Source organism: Lethenteron reissneri, chromosome 23, assembly GCF_015708825.2.
Source record: "Lethenteron reissneri isolate LAM-NWPU_2019-01 chromosome 23, ASM1570882v1, whole genome shotgun sequence".
NCBI lineage: Eukaryota > Metazoa > Chordata > Hyperoartia > Petromyzontiformes > Petromyzontidae > Lethenteron > Lethenteron reissneri.
The window spans coordinates 9642359-9665541 of NC_083801.1; the positions used below are offsets into that span (position 1 = coordinate 9642359).

Sequence of the window (23183 nt, forward strand, 5' to 3'; positions counted from 1 at the left end):
TGTGTTAAAATTGGCAAACATTTGAATAAACAGGGATAATCAAGGGCCTTCCTGTGGTTAATGTGTGATATAGGTTTCTTGGGTTCTTGTGTTCTAATCTGACCTGAGTCATCTGTAATGTACTGTGAGAAAATTATGAAATACATCAAGAGTGCTGCTTGACAATTTGTATGCCAAAGTGAAACCATGACATTGTTTTAAATGATATGTCATCGACCAGTGTGACACCTAAACTTGTAAAAATGGTTTCAGCTGCTAATTTACTACAGCACAGGGGTGGAACATCCCTGTGTCGAACTTCAAGGAATGTATTTACATATCTGTAGTCAATGTGTGACATAAGGATGAGGAAGAATTAGGTTAACAGTTACAACATGCTGGGATTATTTTAGAAAAGCCAATTGTGAAATACTCACAGTACACTAGTTGAAATTTTGTTCATTTTGACAGGAATGGAAATATAAATATCCCTGAAATGTATACGTTAATTATTGGTAACCAATTTATACAAGCATCTAAATATTACATCAGTGATACTTTCAATTTCTACAGCACCTTTGACAATCCACTGCTGGAAAAAGGGCTCCCATGTCACATTCCAGTAGCAAATCAAACCTTAACCACAGGAACGCCCTTGATTATCTTTGTTTAAACACAGATTAAGAATTGAAACGAATCGCTTGCATCTCTATTCATCTCCCAAACGTTCATGCACTTTGTTGTCAAGTAAAGCCCAATTGCATACATCAGCTTGAGGTGGTAATCGTATGTAAAGGTGAAGGCTGCGGCCAGGCAGGCTGCAGCACGTTGCATCAGCCATGCAGTAATGAAGGGGTGGGGGAGACTGGAGGGAGGCTGAAGCATTCAGCTCCCCTTTTAAACTCTACCTGTCGAGTCAAAACACGGTACCTGCCATTTAAGCCATGGCCGTTGCAATATTTCATGTACATGGGGAGAGTGAGAGCTCAAGACGTACGAATGACAGACACCAGCAGATTGCATTCGTCTTCATTCTGCTTAGCATTTAACAGTTGTTTAATTTAGACTGTGTCGTGTTCCCACTGATTTTTTTTCAAGCCCCCTCAAATCCCCGTTCAACAAGGCCGTGCTACATGGCTGTATCACAGCATGTTCTCTACACCATGGTATTTATTTATGTAAGCTTGTTGACCAATACAAGCCTCAAATCTCTTTTTCATGAGTGTTTAGTGAAGTTTTCCCAGTAGGGGTGGGGTGGTGATGTGGCTATGAGTATGCCCATTTGAGTTATTTGCAGATAATTTATTACGTTTGGATGTTTGGTCAATACCAGTTACATCGTATGCTATTTTTCGCTGATGTCACAACATGCAATACATTGTGCTGTGTGCACTGTGACATCACATCATTCTATTTTCATTGTAGCATCGCTTGTACATGATTAAATACTGGCTTTTGTACATTATTGTAGTGTTAAATGTAATCATATTAAATACAGGAAGGTAATTGGAAAACTATGAAACCAAAATAATGCATTGTCACATAGCAATTTAACGCAGTGACGGTAAGTTTTTTTCATACAAGCCCACTTTACTACAACTATTAACCATGTTTAATTGTTTACAAGTCATTCCACTACATTATTGTTGAGGCAAGGGAATTATGATACTTCAAAGGTGTTTTATTTAAAACTTGCGTTACTAATTATTCCATTGCATCTAAAGCTGAATTTAATGTGTTCATTATAATTAATCAGACCTCACTGATAATCTTAATTCACGCTAAAGATGATTGATGATGTCTTTCCCTCGGCACCAAGACGAATGTGCATCAACTATGTGTACTCTTATTTAATACTGAAGATTGAGCTGCAACAATAATCTTTCAAATGAAAAAACATGCAACGCAACTGGGAATGGCCAATGTAAAAAAAATATTGGCAATTTACTCAATTAGGATAACACATAACAACATCACCACCCCTCACGACTATGAAAATTGAACAGGACCCTCCTGATAAAGTCTACAGACTCCACTGCACTGAGGTCGTGCTCATTACATGGCTGCAGAGTTTGGTAATGCATGTTGTTTACGTCGTTTATTGTGAAAATTCGGTCACAGTTCCTATGATCACTGTTTCATTGCTTTTATCGCTTTATTTAGGTGATTTTTGAAAAGTTTTTCGGTTTGGCCATGTTTGCTTGTTGTAGTACAGAGTTAGACTGATGGCCATAATCTAAGTTGTCTTGTGGCTGTTGCTGTTTGACTTGCATCCCACTGGGATTTTTGCACACAGTGTTGGTGTACGGCGCTTTTTCTGCAATATTTTGCTGTCTTTTCTTGTATTTTCTGTTTGCACATAGTCACTTTAAGATGTTTTCTTGTTCATGTTTTTGTTTTTTTGTTTGTTGCGGTTGCACCCGATTCAAGAGCCGAATGGCTCACAGGGCTATACCTAATAAATGAAAATGAAAAAATTGAAAAATTAAATTACAAACAGTTCCCGCCACAAATGAACCACCGTGCCTTCCTGATCTCATCAAGTAGCATAATCCATAATGCAAACTCCGGTCATCCTCGCAGCGGCTTTTGGCTAAACATTAAACAAAGACAGTCACTGCATCGCACGCTGGAACACTCTTCCTTCTGATTTTAAATATAAATTGAAAACTCGCTTCTTTAAAACTGCTTTTTTCGTGTTTAGTTCGGTGTCCTTCTGACACACCTCTGAATAGCATGGCTGGCTACGTTTGGTGCAAAACACGTTCAACATGTTCTAGAGAAATTGTGCCAAAACTGAAGCTCTTTTTACTGGAAAAAGGAAAGAGTCATGTCTGAGTGTGCTAAATATTTGAGTCATCATCCATTCTGAGCTATTGTTTACTTCCCACATATCTAAACTCGGAAGGACATCATACCTACATCTGCGCAATATGTTTCACATCCATTATTTCCTTATCCCAGCTGCTAGTTAGGCCCTCATCCATGGCTTCATTACATCCTGATTTGGCTTTAGAAATTCGCCTCTAAGACGTATGCCAAAATCGCTCATTTGCAAACGAGAAATCTCATCTGCAACCATAAATGAGACCACATCACCCTGATAATCAAGATCACGATCATCATGGACTCGCTGCTACCTACCCCCATCCCATCACATTATACTTCCCTCCATGCACTTTCCACTCCAGCCCACAAGGCGTTGTCGAAACAATCCATCAATCTTCACTCAGTGGGAGGTCGCTCATTCTCCTGTGCTGCCCCAATGCTCATAAATTATATATTTCCAATCATTTGTGCTGTTGACTTCCTTCGTGGACGTGTTAAAGTTCAAGACTGGCTGCCTTTCTCTACATATTAAATATGCTCACTGTTTGTGTACAGCGTCTAAAGATGCCATATACATCCAAATGTTAGTGTAATGTGCATTGAGTTTTCTTTAGGCACCGAGGGAGATCATGTTTTTTCTCATGAAACTTTATTGCAGGAGTTTTTATTTAAAAATGCCCCCCCCCCCCTCAATTCACTTTACTATTTACACCACCACCACTATCCTGTAGGTGAGTGAGGTGTGACCGTTATTGGCCTAATAGGCAAGGCAGCTCAGTAGCCTTTGCTGCTGACTCCATTGTCATACATTCCGATATCAGCACAAGTTTTAAACGTATGTTAAACAAAAACAACTCCAGCAATTGTCTGTATCCTTGCATCGGTGCAGACTTGCGATCATCCCCAGACTATGAAGATGTTGCTAATTTATGCATCTACCAACATAAACAATGCTATTTTGTGTTTGTAAGGAATCAAGTAATGGCTCTTCCTCTCTCAGTGTATATGATAATGGCAGTGTGAATATATTCAGTCTAATATGAATCAAACATGAATGTATTTTTTGTATAAATCTAATGATAGTTCTTTTTCATGAATAAACCATGTTATATTTCCCACATACAAACAAATAATTTCCACGACCTTACAGTGATAACGATCTTGCAATCTCTGTTGGCTTCTTAATCTAAACCCAAGATTGATAATGCCTTCCTCTGCTCTTTGTGTAATATTGAATGTAAATTATTCTCGTCGTAATTTCCCACTTTATTTCCATTTTAGCATTCCTTTCCTATGTCAGTGTACACCGCTTCATTTTTATGTTGAGATCCTACTCAAATGTTGCTTTCTGAGCGTGTCTCATCTCTTGTCTGTCTCTAAACGAACTCCCTGCAGCCGATACGATTTTCCCTCCTCCGCCACCAGATCCCAAAACCCTCACCTCCATGGCCACTAAAGCCCTTGCATACGATGTTCCACCTTCTCTAACAATATTCACATCTTTATTAAATATTAAAAAAAATGTTATGCTCTGCATCTTCCTTAACACATTCATTTTCCTTGACTAGAAACACTTTTACAATACACACTTGCATTTACACTTCTGCTCTTTTACACTCTGCCAGCAGAGTACACGATGTCATGGAAGAGATCTCTAGGGGAGCATGGTTCTGGGGACTGGCAGAGTAGAAGGCATTTGAGGATGTAGGAGCCCGATTTGCTGGCAAGGGCACGTGATAGGGCAAAATGAGGATGTACGCCAAAGGTGACAGAGGGGATGCGTGTTGTAGGGCCCAGAACCTTCTAATGAGTTCCAGAAGGGGGCGTGGCCGAGAGTGGAGCCAGGCAGGGGACACGTGGAAGGTGACCCAGAACCATCTCGTAGGTTCCAGAAGGGTGCGTATCCGAGGGCGGAGTGGGGCCACGCTGAGGGGCATAAAAGGGCTTTATCGGGGCTGTTTGCTGGAATGGAACCCGCTGTGCTACGTCTTCTCCTCGGTCTCCGGTCTTCGTGCTCGGCATTGTGGGTCATGCAGTGTGCCGACTGACCTGACCCGTTTATATAGTTACCCTGTGGTGGTTACTGGTTATGTAGTTATCCCATTGTGGTTACTGGTTATGTAGTTAACCCTTTGTTTATCGTAGAATTAACGTGTTGCCTCCTGAATCTGTGTGTCTCTCAAGTGAACCCACTACACAAGTAATAAATAAAATAGAAATTATCATGGAATACTGGTCAGATGGACTACGATTCACTGATACTGGCATTGCCGTGATCTGTGTGCTGGCAGGAGCGCAGTGGCTCTACTGTGCCTTCCATTCTAAACCGCATGGTGAGTGAGCAAAATCCACCAACCTTCAACCGCACCAACAAGTTTACCTCGGGTTTCCAGAACATCGTGGATGCATATGGCGTTGGTGACTACAGGGAGGTCAACCCAGGTACGTGGGGCTGCAGGAAAGTAGTGGAAAACGTTTGACACTTGTTTAGAGCTACTTTTGCATGCTCATGTGAATCATTTTTTTAATGACTTTTGACATGCTTTTGTTTGTTTGTCTCGATGTTTACCATTTATGTATGCATATTGAACTTTTTTCGCCAACCATGCTAATCGGAGGTGCGTTTGTACGTCAATAGCTGCATTTGTGTGTCCTTTATATTATATATTTTTATATTGATATGTCATACATTCGAATGGGATATTTATGAATTGAATGCTATACGTTTGTTGTGAAGCTTGAAGTAATGTCCCGATATATGAACTGAAGTGTATTGTTTTGATGGTGCTATTTGACTTTGCAGCTCCCTACACTCTCATCACCTTCCCGTTCCTTTTTGCTGTAATGTTTGGGGATTTGGGTCATGGCATCATCATGACATTATTTGCTCTCTACTTGGTCATCTTTGAGAAGAAACTCTCCGCTTCTAGGATCAATAATGAGGTGAGAATTGGTATAAAGTAACACATATGCACCCTTGTGCTGGATCATCATACACGGCGTAGGGATAAATAAGATGGTGGGGGAAGGGTCATTTCCACTGGCGGACTTGAAGAAGGTCCAATGGGTGCAGCCTCTCCTGGGAAGAAGAACAAATGGAAGAAGCAGGAGTGGGTGACGGCTGCTCCACTCTCGATGTTTTTTTTTGGTGTTGTGCTCCCCAGTGGTTCGTCCCGCTGTGCAAGGTATGGGGATCAGCCGGGACGGCTGAGTTTTATAAGGGGGGGGGGGGTGATGTAGTGACGTAAATGGTGTCACTAGGGTGTTCGTGCCCAGCTGCTGTTACAGGAATGCAGCTGTGCGTCTGGAGCCTCTCTCTAGCACCAGAGTGGGTACGGCATGTCAGCCAGCCCTAGGGGGCGTGGTACTGGTGGTGGGTGGCCTGAGTGAACCCGGGAGGGCGCGTGATGCTCAGCCGAGATCCTACGGGAAAAGTCTCGAAGTGGGCGTGGCCGAAGGGGGAGCGAGGTCACGCTCAGGAGCGTAAAGGGGCATTCCCGTGATATTGCTTGGCACGTCTGCGGAATCGAGCCTGTGTGAGTGAAACGTTTTAACTGCTATGATTTTCACTCACCAACCCGTGTGTCTTGTTGTCCGATTACTAATTCAAGTCCATTTACTTGCTAATTTCTCCAGCCCCACCCATCCATGCACACCACAAACCCTCCCCCCTCTCCCCTGTGAACTCCTACAGCCAAACTCCTCCCCCCCCCTACCTCCCGTGCCTATATGAAGCCACAACAGCAGAAAATTGTTCTCACCTGAAGACGGACGCTTGTGTTGCGACCAAAACATCGTGTTTTCTATTATTATTTTTCTATCTACGTGACTTTACCGAAATAACCAGATAGTATGGATTCCTGCAGTCACGAAAGCTTCAAATCAAGATAACATAACTGTCAACTTAATCTCACCTTACCTTCTCTCCTCACTCGGTTCAGTACCTACCTAAGCCTATCACAGTGGTGGAATATTTAATTCGCTTTGAAATATTTCCCTTATGAAGTAAACTTCTGGTGTGCCCCTGCTTACTGAAGCGAGCAGTTATATTCCCTCTCTGTGTCTTTTTTGCACCGCAGATCTGGACTATGTTTTTCGGCGGCCGCTACATCATCCTGCTGATGGGAATTTTCTCCATGTACACCGGCCTCATCTACAATGACTGCTTCTCCAAGTCCATAAACATCTTCGGCTCCAGCTGGAGTGTCAACGCCATGTTCAACGCAAGTCAATGGACGTGAGCGATTAGCTTCACACAGCACGAGTAGCATGCGCATGTTTGTCAAATCCAACTCGATATGCTTTCTAATTAGCAACTCCCAAATTTGCTCCACCAGTGAGGTCAGAGGATTAGTCGCAGCCTCCTCTTGTGTTAAATGCCTCCCTCTGCAGAGCATGCTTCCTTCATAATATAAAGGGCACCCCCTCCTACTGTGGGATCAAATCTCATGAACCTCATGCCCCAACCCCTGTATTATATATGTAACTTCATATACCACGTATCTGCACTCACCAGATGTAGTAGTGCATTGTTATACATAAATATGTGTGGACACCCATCATGCAGCAGCAATGAGTTGGCCAGTAGTTGGCTGTAGAGCAAGTCCGTTTTTGGCCCATCTGTATTGAGTGTGAGTGTTGTTCTTTCATATGCATGGATTTTATCCAATTCTTGTGAGAGGGGATTTTTTCACCTCTTTCAAATACTGTACTCAGAATACTCTAAAGGGCATTGGGTCCAACGTCCAATATGGGTTTTTTTTCCGAACGAGTCTTGAGATCGATTTAAAGCTTTCCTGCATAAATAAAGGATGCTTTTATTATTAAAAACTATCCAGATTTGAACTTATGGCCAAATTCAATCACTGGGAATGGAGTTATCAAAACAAAGTTACTTACTTGTGTAGTCTGCTTCATGTGATCTGCCTTGACTGTATTCCAATCCAGAAAAGAAGATTTGGAGGCACACCCAGTGCTGCAGATGGACCCAGTTGTGCCAGGAGTCTTCAACGGACCCTACCCTTTCGGCATCGATCCGGTGGGTTTGGTCACGTGTGGAAAATGGATAAACCCTAAGTGGCATATGGTCAACTCCATAGCAATAATATTAATATATGTGTATGCATGCATGTATGTATGCCACAGCAGCCTTTTGTGGAATAATAATGGAGGGGGATTCCATTTATAACACACCATCCCTATTTTTATAAACACATCTCCACATGATTGCCTTGGCAGTCTTTCAATTTTTTTTCTGAAACTGTGAATATATGAAGGCAGTAACTGCATGGTGTGTAAAGTGTGCTTTAAACTAAGAGTCGACAAGGCATGACATGCTAGACTATGTAATACAATTAAATATATAACCCCTTCATGTTTATACACTAATATTAAATACAGTGACAAATGTTTTTTTTTAATAATAATACATTCCCAGATATGCTGTTCAAAAAACCCCCTTATGATCTTTTAAGTAATCGCTATGTTAACTTTGATGTTTTTGTCAACTTCAAATGTGCAAATACGAATGCAGTGTGCGTCTCCTTATCCCAATGATTTAAAATATCAATTATTGTCTTTTCTCATTGCAGTTAATGTCAGAGTTAATTTCCAGTAAATGAATAAATAATTTAATTCCCCTAATTTTTTCTGATGTATTTCGTGCAACTTGTCACTAGGCATCTCACAAGCCTGTCTCTGCTTCCTAAACGACTTCTCATTATTAGCTACAAATGTGCACACATGGCAGGGAATGGCACAGTGCAGATGCAATCGACTGTGAAATTGATATATCTGGGATCATTGACAACTGCATCCAATTTAACGGCACTGTGTATAATGCATCAAATTGCATCTTAAGACCTGCATAATCAAGAGCCATGCTTGGCACATCGATTTGAGACTGTACCTATAAAAAGTCATATATTGCGGTGGCTTTCTCTGCATTCAGATTTGGAACTTGGCCGCCAACAAGCTCAATTTCCTTAACCCGTACAAAATGAAGATGTCGGTGATCGTGGGCATCACCCACATGGTCTCAGGGATAGTCCTCAGCCTCTTCAATCACATGTGAGTCCCTTATTTCGAGTCCTGGATTTGTTAGAATCTGTGTCCACCCACAGAACCGGGCATGGTGGCACATGCCTGTGATCCAGCATTTTGGAGGCAGGTGTCGGTGGATCACAAAAAATGTGAAACTTCCAAACTCGCTGGCATGTGAGGTGGCCAGGTGATGCCAGTACAGCCTTTAGGCGTGGGTTTTGTCTCCAGGTACTCTAAAATTACTTTTTACACATGAGTTCATCATTCAAATAGAGATGACTCCTGAAAAAGTCTTGATACTCAGTGAGGGTGTCCTGGAAATATAAACTACATTATTTATCATGTTTTGTGTTATCTTGTTGGCTGAAGCTATGCTGAAGGTATATTCCCGCTGACATCGCGTAAAATGATGTTAGGTTTAACTTACTACATGTAGCATATTTTAGTTTTAGGCCAGATTTGTTGATGACATTGGTGGTGGATTGGTTTCTGCTTATCCTTTTATGCTGTTGTCAGTGCAGTCCCTTAAGCCCCTTTGTTATTTTTCGTTCTGAAATTAATGTCGTGTGAAATGTGTGTTGGTTGATCTGTATATTGCAGATATTTCCAGAAGCCATGGAACATCATATGTGACTTTGTTCCTGAAATGATTTTCATTCTCGCGCTGCTTGGATACCTGGTGGTGCTAATCTTTTTCAAATGGATTGCGTACCAGGCCAAAGAATCCCAACATGCACCCAGCATCCTCATCAACTTCATCAACATGTTCCTCTTCACCTATGACGAGAAGTTTGTGCCAATGTATAATGGACAGGTAAACTATGCAGATCATTGGTGTTCCTGATCAATTGGTAAACTGTGAAAAAATGTGTGAAATTGTTAAATGACTATATTGGGTGTAGAGAAAGGTATAACTGTTCCACCTAGCCTAATGCTTAAGTATTTATTTATCCAAATTTGAGTAATTAAATTGATTATTTAATGCATGAAATTCAGAATTACATACATTTGTGGAATATTAACACTGAGAGGTTATTTAGAGTAGGAATGAGCACACAATTGCTGTTATCAGCCTACAAACTAAAACATATCCCTATATTATAGACGTTTGGCTGATTCGGATGCTTGACTGAAGTCACACTTTGGCATAATAAAGGCAGGGTCAGTTGCCCCTCTGGGTCTGACTCGTGCGTGTCTAGGACATGCCCCTTCATGAAGTGGCATTTGTTTGCGCTGCATTTACAGAAAGAGGTGCAGATGTTTCTGGTGGTGCTGGCCCTCTTATGTGTCCCGTGGATGCTGCTCATCAAACCGTTTGTGCTCAGATCCCAGAACAAAAGCATGCAGGTGAGCTCCTTGTCCTCCTCATGGCCCCATGCTCATGTTGAAAAACAACTGTGTGCATTTCGATTTAAAGCTTTCGTGACTGCAGGGATTCATCTTCTTGGTTCTTTCAGTAAAGTCACGTAGAAGGGAAATAATAAAATAATACAAATAAAACATAATAAAATACAATTCTCACGACGTTTCGGCCACAACGCAAGCAGCCGTCCTCAGGTGAAGAACAGGTCTGTCGGAAAGACAGCGTCTGAATGAACACCACCAAACTGTGTGCATGTCTATCTTGGTGGGACTCTGTGTACAGCCCATGTGATGGAACAGTGGTTTCCTGAAATTGTGACCAAATATGGACAGTTAATGTTAGATCTAGGAAATCCCTTCTGCAAACTATTCAATTGCTACGCTTTCATACAACCGTTTTGCAAATGACCCCTGTAATGTAGCATCGCAATTGATTCATACAGGAATGGCTTGGTGTTATGTGTAGCTACATAGCAACCGTCTACTTATCATTCGCAGACATGTGTTGCTCCTTGTTTGGCATTACACACAAATTATAGTCGAGGACATATGTAGCGATTTATATATTTGCACATTCTTGGTGGAGACAAATGGATAGAAAAACCTTACGTATGTTTAGACCGCAGTTCCTTTGTGTTTCAACTATAATCGAATCACCAAACTGCATGGGATATGTGCCTTAGCTATTATATTATAATTTTTATATATTCTTTGCACGTAAATACATTTTTTTGATGGATTTCAATATTTTCTCTTTTCTAAAATAAGATTCACTGGGAATACAATTTAAACTTCATCAATTGTGATAGTGTAGTAGTTAGCGTTCTGCCCTATTAACCCAGTGACCAGAGTTGAATGCCACGCACACCCAAAAACAGTGGTGAATATTTGAATGGGTCCAGGGCCTCCCCTACATCGCCTCAGCCTTAAATGAGTACCTGGTGCAGTGTGTAAATATCAGTACTGGGGAGACAAAGGCGGCTGGGCATGGTGATGGCCAACCCAACCCCTCATGTACCGTGCCGGCCTTCATAGGTGCTTGCTAACGGCACTTGCTCCAACAGCCTGTTAAGCGCTATATGGTGGGTCTTTCTCTTTGTATATGTGTGTGATACGTGCATGCGCAAACATCACTGTTGTTTCCATTCGTTTAAAATATACTGGAAAAGCAACCAGATGCATGTCACTTATCAGCTCCGGTAATTATATATCCATGCCACAGAGTGCACGTGTGTCAATGTAGATCTGAACGCATTAGACATGCCAGCAGAGCTATGCAGTTAAACGCCCTCTGTATATTGTCCAGTACTAATATTTACAACGTTTGTGCAACTGAATTACTTTAAATTTGTATATTTATATAAAAGGACCATATTTATTGCAAATGAGCCACTCTAAATCGTTTGTCATTCTTTTTGTGTAAAAATTTAAATGTGTAGTCTAAGCATGGTTTTGTGGTTGTGTGCCTGTGTGGGTGCTCTGTGCTCCATTCAATATCTGCTGCTGGACAATTTCCCATCAGAATCAGCACAGACAAGTTTGTGTAATTGTGTTTGCAATGTTTAAGAAAAAAAATTGCATGGAAGAAGCCATTTTTATATAAATTCGAGTGAAATTTGTTATGATATATTTTTGGTGCCAGCATAATCCACTTTATCATTCTTTAGTATGTTCCAACATTACTTAATAATAATAATAAAAAGTGTTTTCCCTAACATACATTTCAGGAGGAATGTATTAGTACATAGCTATATTTTACTGTGTGAAGCATGTCATATTACACAGAGATGAAATATGAAACTTGGTTTATCACAACATTGATTAATTGTGTCCTTGAGTGTGATTGTTTATGTGTGTGCGTATATGCGTGTAGGCAGTGGTGGCGCAGTTGTTAATCGCGCTGTGCAACGAACTAAGTGATCCAAGTTCGATTCTCGCCCATGACCAAAACCGTGGCGAATATTTGAACCAGTTCTGACCTTCCCCTAGGTCAGCTCAGTCTTATGTGAGCATCTAGTGCTGTGTGTAAACATCAGCACTGGGGAGATGAAGGTGGCCAAGCATGGTGTTGACCACCCACCCGCTCGTGTGCCGTGACGGCTTTCCTAGGCGCTGCTCACTAACAGCACTTCCACCGACAGTCTGTTTGGGCAATACGGGGGATCTTTGTCTTTGTTGTGTGTATACATGCATCTGTGTGTTAGATAAATAGGTTCATGGTGAACATGAAACTTTACATTGGCACAAAGTATGACTTGTGTGTCATAAAAAATGTCTTGTAATGCTATTTATTTTCGGTGATTCCACATAATATGCCACTATCATTTCTACTGTATCTCTATTAGAGTATTATACATTATTAGTAGTCACACTATGTACGTTTTTAACTCCAAAATTACGCTTCGATGTCGGGGGCACTCTTCGCAGATCCTCTAACACGCAACTCACCATGATAATAACTCCTAAAATTCACAAGTAATGTGTTGCATAAAATGTCGAAAATTTTTAGTCATGCCCTTTTTTTAGTTGGTTCCATGTATTAATATAGAAGGGGCATATGAAGATATATAGAATCATATACAGGTATGTGTATCTATACAAAGACAAATATCCCCTATATAGACTGAACATATTGTTGGGGCAAGTGCTGTTAGCGAGCACCTATGAAGGCCGGCACGGCACACGAGTGGGTGGGTGGCCAACACCACGCCCGGCCACCTTTCTCTCCCCAGTGGCGATGTTTATAAGCTGCACCAGGTACTCATTTAAGACTGAGTTTACCTAGGGGAAGCCCAGGACGGGTTCTATATACACGTGTTTACATACATACGCTCGTATGTATAAATATAGAGGCATACACATACGGTTTAGATTGGATAATGATCTATTCAATCTACAGCGACTTAGGGTCCACACTAAGATTATCGAACAGTTACTAAGAGAGATTCAGTTCGCTGATGGTTGTGCCCTCATTTCACACACACACGAAGAAGACGTCCAGAAAATTGTGGATACCTCAAAATGCTTCGGTCTGACAATCAGCCTGAAAAAGACTGAGGTTAGACAGCACCAAATCATCATTATTCCGAGTACTGTGATCTCCCCATCATATTTGACAATACACCTCTCAACCTCGTGAGGAATTCATGCTATTCGGGTAGCAAGTGACCCATCAGTGTTGTGATGGATGACGAGACCACTCATTATGTGGCAGAAGGTGGCATTTGGCAGGCTCACCCACAGGCTCTGTAGAGAGCGTGGTGTCTGCCTCTGATCCACGCAGTTGTACTCACCTCAGTTCTCTATGGCTATGAGACATGGACACATAACTGACAACACATCAAATAGCTAGTGAGCTTTCACCTTAGCTGCCTAAAATCCATCTGCAACATTAAGTGGCTGGACAGCATCCCCAACACTGAAGTCTTTGAGAGGCGCCAATTCCCTGGCATTGAGAGCATGCTCATGTGGGCACAACTGCACTGGGCTGGACATCTTTGTACATAAATGCTTGCCCTGCTACATTGTTATATAAGTATATAGTACTTATATCTACATAGAGTATTATATACTGTACTGTCATCATACTCTTTGGTTCATTCGGTAAAGTCACGTAGGTATAAAAAATAATAGATCACAACGTTTCGATCGCAACGCAAGCAATCGTCATCAGGCAGAAGAAAGAGGGAAGTTGCTGATGCAGGCTGCTTTTAAAGGTTAGAGATGGGAGTAGCACCAGAGTCATAAACGACGTGGGGGGGAGGGAGGGCTAGTGATGTTAAAGTGAGAAATGTGCATCTAAAAATTGGAAAAAGCTCGGAAAGAACCAGAGCCACTTCGGAGCAAGCAAACGACGGTGGCTGTGTTAGTTAATGTAATGTTTACACAGTACATTTGCATGCACATTTCTCCGTTCTTACGTTTACATGCAGTCCTCGATGTGACGGCGCGCTGCGAGCTTACATTGACATGCTAATCACATTTACACAGTAAATTTACATGCAAATTTCTCACTTTAACATCCCTACTTCGTTTATGATTCTGGGTCTACGCCCACCTTTAAAAGCAGCCTGCATCAGCAGCTTCCCTCTTTCTTCCACCTGAAGACGATTGCTTGCGTTGCGATCGAAACGTCGTGATCTTTTATTTTTTCTACCTACGTGACTTTACCGAAAGAACCAAAGAGTATGGATTCCTGCAGTCACGAAAGCTTCAAATCAAGATTGTACTGTCATCTCCACACGTATCACGAGCGAGAAGAACCTTTAGCCGCATGACTACCCTTGTTCATGAAAATTGTTGAATCGCAAATTCTGGGGTTTTTGTTCCCTGTTGGTGACTGTGACAGCGCCGTCAGTGTTGTGATTCTGGAATTAGAGGAGAAAGATTTGTAGAGTTTCGCTGGATTCTGCATTTACAAGATTAATCAGTTTGGCAATGGTCGGCATTACTTGCTATACATTTATTGGCAATTCAATATAATTCCCCCCCCCCCCCCCTTAAATTACATCTTAAAAATAACAAAAAAAGGAGTCAATTGACAAATAACTGGAAAAATGTAAAAGCAAATAACTGCAGCCACTTGTGTTTTTTCCAGGCCTAAATGCAAATTGCCTGTAACCTGATTAAATAAAGAGCTTTTAAGGGAATTGATATGTGCAATATCACTTTCCCTACAAACGGAAACAAGCCGATGAAATTAAATATTGCTGAGCATTGTATGTGTCTTTTAAATGCAGCCAGATAACTTAGTTTCTTAATTTTGGAGATGACAAGTTTAGTGCAGCTTTTATATCACATGGATGATTTCTCGACAAATTGAAAAGTATTATAGCTTATAACTATAGAACAAGGACAAAGCATTGCATTGGCTAGCATATTCCATTACTATGTTTGTGCTGTACTCTTCCATCAGAACGTGCTACCGTTAATTCACAGCAGAGATCTATATGCCATTCCTTTAAATATCACCTTCCCTAAGTACTTAGAAAAACTTGCAATTGCTCACGATGGACCAGCGCTGCCTCATTAGGCAGAGTGCTTTTGTTACACAACAGTGTCATACAAAGCGATATGTGCAGTGTTGTGGACATGTCTCTGTCTTGAAGAGCCTGAACGCTCCCTGGTGTGTTTGCATGCTCGATCTGTATGCGCTGGAGCGTAGCGTGTCGGCACACAACGCGTGATGTGGAGTATTGCCACCAGCATGTCAAGCAGCCTGCTAGTTCTGCACAAAGGTGATCCTTGCAAAGTGTGTTCCGATTACGGAATGTCACAAGGAATATGTATTTAGCCTTGTGTGGCCATCCCATGGGTTATCCTCCCATTGGTTTGGTGTGTTTATAAAAAAATACTTTAAAATAATGTAATTGTTTGCAGATGATAAGCAAATGGAAAGGAAAAATACAGGTTTTCATCCTAGGAATGTATGTTGAACTTCTTTTGCACCGTACATAGCCAACCGTGCTAATCGGAGGGGCAGTATGTTGATGAATTGTATTTATATGTAAACATTTAGTAGATGCAACCACTGGTCACTTCCAACAAATGGTTCCTCTTCCTTGATGATGTCCACAGTTATAGCATGTGGTCCAGAAACATTCCTTTCATTTATACTGTGAAGGGCAGTGTGTACGTATTCAAGTGTAACATCTGAAGCTCTCTCCCTCTTAGTCTGCACAATATTCCACCACCAACTCAGATTCTACAATTTGTCTCTTAACACTTATAAGGCTTGTACATTTAATACCGTAAACTTTAATTACATATGTCACACATATGTAATGACATCGCGGGATGTGACTGGGTAATGCCAGCCGTAGAGAGGCACGGCGTGCGGTGTATTGACATCGCAGACACCTCTAGGATGTGGGTGTAGTACCGGCCCTAGAGGGTCTCGGTCAGCGCTGAGTGATAGCGCTGGATGGCATCACGCTTGGCGTGCAGTGCTAGCCCTACAGGATAGGGTGTGGAAGTGCCGGCCATAGGAGTGGGGTTACCATAGGCCATGGCACTCCGGTTGACCCGAGAGGACATGTGACCGGTTAAGTCTACAAAGGGCCCCAGGTGGGGGCTAGGGGTGGTCACGTGGTCCAGGTCGAGATCCTGTTAGAGGGTTCTGGAAGGTGGTCGTGGCCAGGGGCGGAGCCGGCTACGCCGCAGAGGATATAAGCCGGGTCCACCAGAGGGACCGGCGTTGTTGTTCATCTTGAAGAAACCTTCGTCTACGTTCTACATCCTACAGAGTCTCTAACACGTGGACCTGGACCCAAGTTGTGGTCCAGTCCGTTGTAGCTAGTTACGGTGTAATTAGTGTGGTTAGCCTGCTGGTCACCACCATAGGTTGTTATTCTGTTAAGGGTAGTTACCCCGTGTGTTGGTGTTAATTAATGTGTTGCCTCCAAAGAGTATGTCTGCGACTCAGTTTAACTCACTACACATATATTATACATTCTCTAGTGCTCTTCATTATGCATTATAAATTACATAAAATATTCCAAAGTATTTAACATCTCATTTACAAGATTATATTGTTAGACTGGGGTTTTTTTACCATTTCATTTACGTTTTTGATATTTTCTTTAATTAGCTTACCAGGTCTGGTTAAGTGCAAATTCTGGCTATCCAGGGTTATATTGTATCAAATTACATTATGCTTGGCCTTTGTATGATATGAAAATACATTTAAATCAGTGGAACGGTCATCAAAGCTCTCAAAAAACCTATCTCTATCATGTGCTATATTTCCATCTTTCTCTAAAAGATATACGATTTATACTAGGTTACTATTTGTGAACTATTTATACTATTTGTGAACTACCAATCGCAAGTTATTCAGTGACAGAACATGTTTTTCAAAGACTGAATTGAGACTATAAAGGCCTATATACAAATAGATAAAATATTAACCATCTCAGATTTGCTATGTTCTTGCCATTGACAACATCTGGGAATGCAGCAGCGTATGGCTAAGAAGCCTCACTCTGCTGATGAAACAAATAAGGTTGAAATCGGTCCAGATATCTTTTGGAGAGACACAACTGGGAAACAAGTAAGAGTATGTATATAAAGGACAGTTGTGGAAGGTAGACCGGGGTTAAATTATTACAAATATATCTGGACAAGAGCAAATTGGAGTGCTTTTGGAAAACTGGATTTAATCATCAAAAGAAACATACTGATGTGCCCAAATAAATAAAAATCCAGCAGCCCCAGTTACTTTCTATGACAGATGGATCAGAAACGTGGACACTGACAAAGCAAATGGAACAAAATCTGAAAAGTGCACGTAAAATAATACTTGGAATCAGGCCAATGTTTTAGACATCAGCTTTATCATGAAATCGTGAGACGGTGGCGACTTGGTGAGGCCTTGATCCATGATTGTTCGTGACTTTACCGAAGATAATGATGCACAACATTTAGTATGTACATATGATGTTCATGTAGTGTGTATCTTTCAAATTAGTCATTGATCATATCAAGCAAATGCAGGGGCTCTACAACATCTGTTAATTTTAAATATCAATTTTGTCTTCTGTTAATTCCATGTTTTATATTCCCCATCCTGCCCTGCCAATTCCATGCCTCTGTAACTAATCATGTATGTTTATCATGAGACCATCGCTGCTTTGTGTATTGTATTACCATTCACATTTCCCACTCCGTTTCCTTTAAATGTAACACCATGTCGGGAATGACACCCGACGTGCATCCCACTGCACGTGTTCAGCACAAGATAGTGTCCCCAGACAAAGGGGTCATTCCCTAATAGATGCAACAGCCATCTGTAACAGTAAGGCTAAAAACCATGAATCCCATTTTAGTTTCACGTGCAGTATTGGTGAAAATCAGCATTGTCATTAACACTGCCTCTAACCTATTGAAGGCATATAGATTTCATCCGTCACAGTCAATATTTCCTGGCCACATGAAGGCAATTAAAAAAATAATCATTTGAAAAATATCCTTGACCTGCAAGACAATATTGAGCTCGTGTCCGATTCAAATGCCATGCCCTTATTTTGTACATGCCCAGCATCTTTAAATTTAGTGAAACCGTTTTTCACAAGGAATTATTTTGTTTCGGAGAAGCATTAGTGTTAATATTTGTATGTTAGAGCAAATAACTACAGCACCCATTGTATTGTGCAGTAATTTGCGATCCTGAATGTCAATTCCTTCTTATGCAATTACCATTTCACGTAGGGGTTACGCTTCTCAGCTGCAGTGTAATACGGGTTTGTGTCACCACATAATATACGGAGCATAACAATTTCTCCAATGGTTTCTCATCGGTGCACGTGGATTATTTTGCTGCAAAAGGATACATCTCTTGACTTAAAACTTTCGTGACTGCAGGAATTCATCTTCTTGGTTCTTTCGGTAAAGTCACGTAGATAGATTTTTTTAATTTACATAATTTAAAATAAAATAAAATATAAAAGCAAAAAACCACGACGTTTCCATCGCAACACAGGCGGTCTTCATCAGGCGGAGAGACCGCTTGTGTTGTGATCGAAACGTCGTGGCTTTTAGCTTTTATTTGTAATTTTTATTTATTTTTTAATAAAAACATTTTTTACTTTTTTTTATATCTACGTGACTGTACCAAAAGAACCAAGAATATGGATACATCTCTGTGTATTATTCTCTCCAGCCACTTTACCGTTAAGCAGTGCAAGGGGCCTCTCCAAACCATTGACGGCATGCAGCAGAAAAAAGACAAACAGAAGCGCATAGTCATGGGTTACCGTATTTGTGTCTGTAATGCTAGAACGGTGAACGGTGTTCTGCCGAATGACGCCCGCGGCTATCCGAACATAAGTTATCTGGGCTCATACCTTATCCGTATGCGTTAACCAACGGACCATTAGAGCCTTGAAGAACGTGTGTCCTTTGGCCTTAAAAGTCATTGCTCGAGTCATTAGCGTTTTTCTTGTCAGACACACACTGGGAAAAAAGGTTTTTGTTTTTGGAGAATGGTGACATTCTCCAGCAATAGACAGATAACTGTTGTAAACTTAATACAAATTATAGTTTTTGTGCGTACTATTGAAATGTACAATTATATATACACACGTTCCTTATTGTCGTATTGTGAGTGTGCTTCTCTGCATTAAATTACACTGTGGATGCAGAGAGCGTTAGTGTGTGTCTGCATATAAATGTGTACGTGTAAATACAGCGCCTGTATGCATTGTTAACATACATCACTATGTATGTATTCAGAAAGTAACTCTCATCACAGACAAAATAAGTAATTAACGCTTCATCGTAATGAATGAAACATATTTATATTTGGATTAATATCAATGCATATCATCAAAGCAGGCTATCTCTGAATTATTAATTTATGGATACACCTATACACCTAAGACTGTAGTGTGGTCGACAGATGATATGTGGACAGGCACACAGACTGGCAGAAGAAAGACAGGCGAATCGTCAGACAGCCAGACAGAAAGGCTTGGTTCACAAAAATACCGTCACTGAAACAAGACAACTTTGTATCTCTGAGGGAAAAAAAAATCAAACACGTGGCCCATGAACTCATTATAACATATTGGACAGGCTTGTCTGAAGGGAAAGGCTGAAAATAACAAGTATGGCGACTTCTGGTGACATTTTTTACGTGGCTTAATGACCCCTATATGCTGTAATAGTTCACATGCTGGTGTCAGCATGACACGTAATTGGCCTAATAGTGGTACAGGCTTCAACATGTTGCCCATACATCAGACCTCCATTGCTGCCGGCTGCAGCTTGTGTCCAGGATGGTGTATTGATTGGGCTGCCCCCATGATACACATTGACAATTGATTCAGTGACGCAGTGTCCGGGGTTTGGAACCACTCACTCTCTGTTGGTTTGCCTCGGGCAGGCCAATGACCGGACTTTTCATTTGTGCCTGAAATTACATTCACTCTGGCATTGCTAATATTTCACTCTTCTATGTTTTAATTTTATGTTACTGAATATATAGTTTTTTTTTATTAGATTTCATGCTTGTTCAGCATTGTTCGCTTCGCCTCGTGCACATTCTCTCTAACCATTCACTACCTCATCCTCGTGTTTTGATGCAATATGCCTGTTTTTGGTGTAATATGCCTGTTTATTTTGTTAATATTGTTAACGTTTGTTATTTAAGCACTACGTTTGCCTCCATCTTTGACGCGTTCCGTTCCGTTGTTGTCAGTTCCTCTGTACGGATTACTTTGATGTTGTTGTTCTGTGTTGATGCACCACGGATCTCCCTCGCAAACTAGCTGGATAACTGGCTAAAAAGGACCTTTCGTGTAATAAATCAACATTGATTGTTTTTTCCAGTGAACTTCTTTTGGAAATAAATACATTACGTGTAAAGTTTATTCGGCAAATATTGATTCTGCACTGCTCCGATTCTTATGCTCAAGTATCCGTAACTTGTGCATGTGTGAGCAGAGCGGCTATGATAACTACAGGTGCAAATGGAGGTATACACAGATACAATTCAGGACTGATTGCCTAGTTAGATGTTCCTGCCATGAAATAAAATCAGAATCTCATTGTCCTTCAATGCCATGCTTAACTAAATGTCAAATGAAATCATGAAATTGTTTCCAAGCACATTGCTTGAGTGGGTTGTTTTTCAACAAAACGATATTCTGATTGCTATTGGAATGAACACAAATTCCATATTTTACAAAAAATATATTATAACACTTAAAAAATCAATCTATAAAGAATGCATTTTTGGCACATTTCATAAACCTTCATGCTTATTTGCCATTCTTTTGAATTAAAGTATTTCTGAAAAAAAATAACCCCAGAAGATATTTTGTAAAGCAATTACATTTCTACAATGATGTCTCTCTTGTACTGAAATCTAAGAAATTTAAGTTGTGCCAGATTACTCACAAGTTCATGGACCGCTTGGGCATCCCAGAAATTACATCAACATGCAGCATAACGCTGCCTCCGAGTGCAATGGACGTGGGAATGTGGCTCCAGTGATCGCTCCCTTGGTCCGCCATGAATAATTCATTTGTCCCTAGCCTGGAAGGTGACCTTGTGATTCGTAACAATCGATCCGTGCTGCACAAATCTGTGGTGTTTGCCCCTGGGCAGTGCAGCACAGAGGGACAGTGAACTGAGGGCTACCATATTACTGGGCTTCTGAGTCACTTAATTTAATTTCCTTTATGGCTTTTTATGTTGTAAGCTGGATTTTTTTTCTGTGTATGGGCCAAGATTTATATAAAAGACATGTTATTTTTGTAAGTTGTTGTTTGCGATCTTGTGCATTGCAGAATAATATTTGTCCTAAACAGCATTAGTTTATGTCACAAACCATTCCATCAATATGTTTATTTTCTAATATTAATGTTCTTAACATTAACATTGTTTAACCAGTAAAGCCTCACCGAGTCTCCTTATTCTTTTTCAGGAGGGTCCTGAGAAGTTTTCGCAGTCTAAAACGATAATTGCTACGTATAATCCCAATGGGATGACTTGCGGTCATGTTTCAAATTTGGTCAATTTGAACCATAAAACCCACCCACAATGGCCTACTCTACCGAATTACATCAATGGATCGTTAACGTTCCCTCTGAAGCATCCGACGCATATTTTAGAGTTCAATACACCCGCAGTAAAAACAGGGCAGCTACTGGATTTGAACAGCGAGCCTCATCAATAAGCAGTGAATGCATTACAGCAAAGCGATGTCACCACCCAACGTCCTAGCATTGCTTACCAGAACATTGCACTGAATAAAAGCATCTAGTGGGGATCAAACTCTTGATGTAGCTTGCAACAGTGTGAATTGTATTCAGTATTCAAATACAATAAGATTATGGTGTAATTGTGTTAATGTCAGAAATGGATATACGGTGTTACTTTCCTGTTTGTGGTTACATTTATTTCATACATGCAGCTGAAAATGCTGTGGACATATCCTGAGTGGCATTTGTTGCAGGATTATTAAGAGCACAGCTTTCAGACTCTACAGGTATATGAACGTACAAATTGTGCTGGTATTACAATCACAAATCCATGTTGGTCTCTGGTAATGATGCAAAGCTGTTGTAAGTAGCTAGGCAACTTGTGTCGGATTTGAAGGACAAATCTGCTCTTGGCTCAGTGGAGGTGCTCAGTTGTGTGATGCAATCGGCTACAAGGGTTATTTTCCTTGTTTATGAATTTAATCCACTGAATTTTAAAAATCTCTGCATCTGCAGTAATTTCAACCATAAAAAAGCAATAATTTGTGTTTTTTTTATTTGTTCTTGCTTTTTTAGAATTATATTTTATTATGCCAGGACCCTCTATGTAAATTGAACTTGATGCAGTTTGTGATTACATTAACATTGTTGTGCCAAATAAAATGCACAAAGCCAACGCATTTTATCACGCATTGTATATAGTTCCCCCTGGAATTTTGTCAACTCTATATGTACGGAGTAGAGACGTGGACACTGACAACAACCAGTGGCGGCTCCTGAAAAATCTCTCAGGGGGGGCAAATGTCTGGATGATTGATAAGGATAAGGTCCACCCATGCAATGGATAAATTAACAGCTTAAGCATGTAAAGGCAACTTCACTTCTTTAATATTAATGAAAAATAAAGTGACTCTTACAATACATCTTGTTTGTTTCTATACTCACTATAAAATACAATCCACTCAAGTTTCTTTTATTAAAGATTCCACTAGGTGGCGACAAATTATATTGTTGGATGAAACGTGCTTACGTATGATGACGTAAGCACGTTAGTGTGAGCCCTCCCGGAAGCCATAGAGAATGCATTGGAGCGCCCGCCGTTCGAAAAAAAACATCTTTGAATGTAAGTCTATGGGGCCACTCGGGGCGATTCTCAGCCGGAGTGAAATCGCCCAAAAAGAGGCGGTACTCCACAGAACGTGACATGACGCTGATTGGACTATATCCAGAGGCACAGTGATGGCTAGCGTGACTCTGTGGTTGAAT

The 23183-nt window shown here is 40.8% G+C and overlaps 1 protein-coding gene across 2 annotated transcripts in view; it reads left to right on the forward strand.

Moving 5' to 3' along the window:
• Window positions 1-23183, forward strand: part of LOC133345938 (V-type proton ATPase 116 kDa subunit a 1-like) — a 228083-nt gene that overhangs the window by 91430 nt on the left and 113470 nt on the right. The window contains exons 10-17 of one of the 2 annotated variants that reach the window (XM_061557081.1): window positions 5100-5250; window positions 5612-5751; window positions 6888-7045; window positions 7756-7846; window positions 8759-8877; window positions 9451-9664; window positions 10096-10197; window positions 21641-22319. In XM_061557081.1, coding sequence (XP_061413065.1) covers window positions 5100-5250; window positions 5612-5751; window positions 6888-7045; window positions 7756-7846; window positions 8759-8877; window positions 9451-9664; window positions 10096-10197; window positions 21641-21892 — 1227 coding nt within the window. In that variant the 3' untranslated portion in view covers window positions 21893-22319. Of the gene's footprint in view, window positions 1-5099; window positions 5251-5611; window positions 5752-6887; window positions 7046-7755; window positions 7847-8758; window positions 8878-9450; window positions 9665-10095; window positions 10198-21640; window positions 22320-23183 lie in introns of those variants that run through there. The other variant, XM_061557080.1, reaches the window with a different exon arrangement.